This window comes from Priapulus caudatus, unplaced genomic scaffold, assembly GCF_000485595.1.
Source record: "Priapulus caudatus unplaced genomic scaffold, Priapulus_caudatus-5.0.1 Scaffold1925, whole genome shotgun sequence".
In the NCBI taxonomy this organism is placed as follows: domain Eukaryota; kingdom Metazoa; phylum Priapulida; class Priapulimorpha; order Priapulimorphida; family Priapulidae; genus Priapulus; species Priapulus caudatus.
Genome location: NW_014578986.1, coordinates 3,517 through 7,088, shown reverse-complemented (window position 1 = coordinate 7,088; position 3,572 = coordinate 3,517). Strand labels below are relative to the sequence as shown.

Here is a 3,572-nt window from a genome sequence, read left to right as displayed (position 1 = left end):
GGGAGGCGTGGCTACCTATTGCGATATATAACCGCGTGCTCGGCCAGAGACGAGAGAGAGAGCCTAGTGTCACACCACGATAGACATATACAGAATAGTATTGAGACAGCGACTGAACGTCACACACCTCGTAAGTTTATGTGAGGTGACTTGTGTACCTATACTGTACGCATTCGCCATGTATATGGGCGGATGCTAGTTAAGTATAAACTATTAAATATATTCATGAGTACGTACATACTATTCGTATTGGCTGTTATTATATGCATTCTTCTAGACGCTAGCAAGGGTGTATTCAACACACTCACGCGTAACCACTGATACGATTACGGGTAGAACGCGTCTACCTTACACTGGAGCCGTGACCAGCGCGTAATTTTGCTAAGCGTTTAGTTAATGTTAGAGAAATATTGTGTTTGTTGTTGATGTTCAGCAGTACCATGAGTCTAACAACTGTTTTTTTTTTACACCGAGTGCTATTCCACGCACGATCGACAGTTCATTCGTGAGAGTGATCGAACGAGTTTGAACCTAGCCACAGCACCGTGTCTTCGTCAGCACACCATCACAAACATGCAGCATTTGTAAGTACATAGCTCTTCTTATAGACTTATGGTGTTTAAATCTGCATATTTCAGTTGTGTTTTGAATTTCGGATGTGAGTGGTGAAGTATATGTTGTCGGAGCGCAAGCATACAGTAAATGATATCGTGGATATCAACGTGATCATACTCGTCTCGCCGCTGTGTATTCTGCCTGTTAACCTCCCCGTTTACGAGCCCATCCGTTCTCGTTAGTGCTATTCCTTTGTCCTTTGTTCTCGGTGGGACCACACCTTTGTGTTTGTAATGACTACCCCTCCCAGATTTCCACCTAGAGATCCACTCTCTCCTCTTCTATCTGATATCAACATAGATAAACCCATTGATCAGTCGATCGACGATGACGAAATTTCATTCCCAAAAAATAGTTTGAAAAAGTTAGTTAAAGAAGTACAGAGTTTGTCCCTATTGGGAAATAGTCCAACGTTCAATGGTCGTGAGAATAGCACCGTCTCATTTGGAGAGTGGTTCAAATCGATTAATAGATTATTCTTGATATTAGATGAACAAACTGATAACGAAAGAATACGTACGGCACTTAGATTATTGACGGACGAACCAGCGTCGTACGCAGCCGAAATTTTTACGACTTACCCGGCGATAGAATGGCGGCATTTCATACAAATTTTACGTCAGCGATATACAGATTGCTCGGAAATTCCAGCAGCTCTGCAGAAATTCAAAAAAGCCAGGCAGCGCGCGTCTGAATCCGTACAGGCCTTCGCAAAACGTATAGAGGCACATGCACGCACTGCGTTTGGAGTAATTACAGAAAAAGATATAATTCATAATGCACGTCTGATCGAACAATTAATCGACGGACTGGCAGATGATCGGTTAAAAAGAACTTTGGTAAGAAAGAAACCGTCATCATTCATTGACGCAGTTCAAATTGCGAATGACGAGGGGGCAGTAGCTCTTGAAGTGAAACTAAGATCATCTAAGCCTGAAATGTCGGACGTTTCACAAATTACAGCATCACAAACTCTTCAGCAGCAAATTGCGGATTTGAGACAAATCGTGGCAGATTTAACTCTAACCCGTAAGGCTGATGGGGCAAGTGAGAATATACAGGCGCGTAGTTTGACTACCATAAATGATAGGCAGTACCAACCACAGCAAACACGCTATAATTCACGTATGGCTAGCCCGAGACAGGGTGATCGTTATCCTTTGTCTTATAAATCGCAGCCGTTTAACAATTACCGAGCCGCTCAGCAGCAGTACAGCGCACGGAACGTGTTTCCATCACAAACCGCTCGCTTTGCACAAACACAGTTTAATCAACAAAGGCAGCCAGCGTACGCTCAATCAAATACACGCTATGCATACGCACCGGACAAGCGCCCGCTTTGTCATTCTTGTAAACAACCTGGCCATATGTGGCGAGATTGCCAGAATCAGCGCAGACAGCCAGCTTCATATAACGCACGGGAAAACGAGAACGCTGCGTTCACGCAGAGACAGTGAAAGTGGCAACGATTATGAATGAGTCTCACGGAGATATGCATGACATAACTTCGAATGAAGGAACTACGCCTTCATGCTGTGTGAAAATTGGAGGGGTTTCAGTAAGTGCTTTGTTAGATTCGGGCAGTACAGTGTCGATAATTGCTCATAGTCTGTGGGATAAAATCAGGGAACATTATCAAAAGGATTTCTCGCAGGGGAGTACTCAAATCTTAAATTCAGCTAGTGGTCATCATCTACTCGTTGAAGGGAGAATAACCTTGCCAGTACGAATTGCTAACCAAACTCTGTTTCAGCCATTCTATGTAGTTCGTGATTTCACGCAAGCAGTATTGTTGGGATATAATTTTATGCAACAGCATAGAGTACAGTTAGATTGCGGAAATAGTTTAATGACAGTAAATGATCAGACAGTGCCAATGTGTGCTTATGCTACGATTTCGTGTGAGCAAGTAACACTAAATAAGACTATAGTTGTGCCACCCAAAACTACGTGTCATGTACAATGTAGACCAAGGCGGGTTACCAGTTCTAAACAGCTGCCGAGTGAGTGTGTGTGTGCGAACTAGTGGGTGTGTGCGTTTGAGTGGGTGTTTGCGTATGAGTGGGTGTGTGCGTATGTGTAATGGGTAGCTTTAATAACACAGATGTTACCATAGAAGCTGTTCTGAGGTTAAGCGCTGTCCCCCTGTGAATCTGCTGTGAACACAATTGTGGATTATACAAAGGGACTGTTCCCAATAGACGTTATTGGTGAATAACTGAGCTTGCGACGTATAGGCGCTTGAGATTTTACTGCGTGTGAAACAAACATCGGTGGCGTAGATGCTGCTAATGGCTTTGTGCTCCTTCTTAGCGCGCTTGTGGTTGGGATTGTCATTAGCTGCCTGCTTGTAGCGTGTGAGTCCCCAATAAGCGAGCGGGTGTGTGTGTGTGTGCTTTTATGTAACGTGCGCGACGCTTGACCATTATTGAAGTGTGTTGGCTCTTGCCTGGGTGTGAATTTTGAGTGTGTGGTGAAACCTTGAGAGCGTGAATAATTAGTGGGTGGTGTTGATTTGTGATGTAAGTATCTGCGAGTGCGTGCGTGCGTGTTTGGATTGCTTGCGTGTATTGACCGGCATCTGGTGTCCTGGTCGAGATGAGAAAGTTGTTGTTGCTTTATGTGACGCAGCTGTCGCATTGTTGCAGCTGCTTGGCGTCATTGTGAACGGGTTGAGCACAAGTGTTGACCGTTTGTACAAATGTCGGCCTAAGGTCGTCTACAACAATAGGGTGATTACGCAGCTGTTTCGTCTTAGCTGTAGAGGATGCGAGCGGCTGAGTGTATGTGCTTGCGAGTCGACATGTATTTATACTAGGTGAGCGAGTGAACGTAGCAGCTGTGTGTGGTTTCGATGCATTGCAGTGGAAACAATAACGCCTCATTACACACCAACGAGGTCGCTCACGATAACAACACCGCCACCACAGCGCGAATAGGTCTGTATGGGATGCTAT

The 3,572-nt window shown here is 44.7% G+C and overlaps 1 protein-coding gene across 1 annotated transcript; it reads left to right on the top strand.

The window, feature by feature from the left end:
- Positions 1–7: 7 nt before the first annotated feature.
- LOC106817924 lies at positions 8–2,615 on the top strand. The gene is made up of 2 exons (XM_014822635.1): positions 8–130; positions 475–2,615. Exon 2 carries the CDS (start codon positions 849–851, stop codon positions 2,070–2,072), a length of 1,224 nt encoding a protein of 407 aa, XP_014678121.1. The 5' UTR covers positions 8–130; positions 475–848; the 3' UTR covers positions 2,073–2,615.
- The last annotated feature ends 957 nt before the right edge of the window (positions 2,616–3,572 follow it).

Bases quoted from the DNA above. Each gene is read 5' to 3' on its own strand.
- LOC106817924 (XM_014822635.1), top strand. From the start codon at position 849: ATGACTACCCCTCCCAGATTTCCACCTAGAGATCCACTCTCTCCTCTT.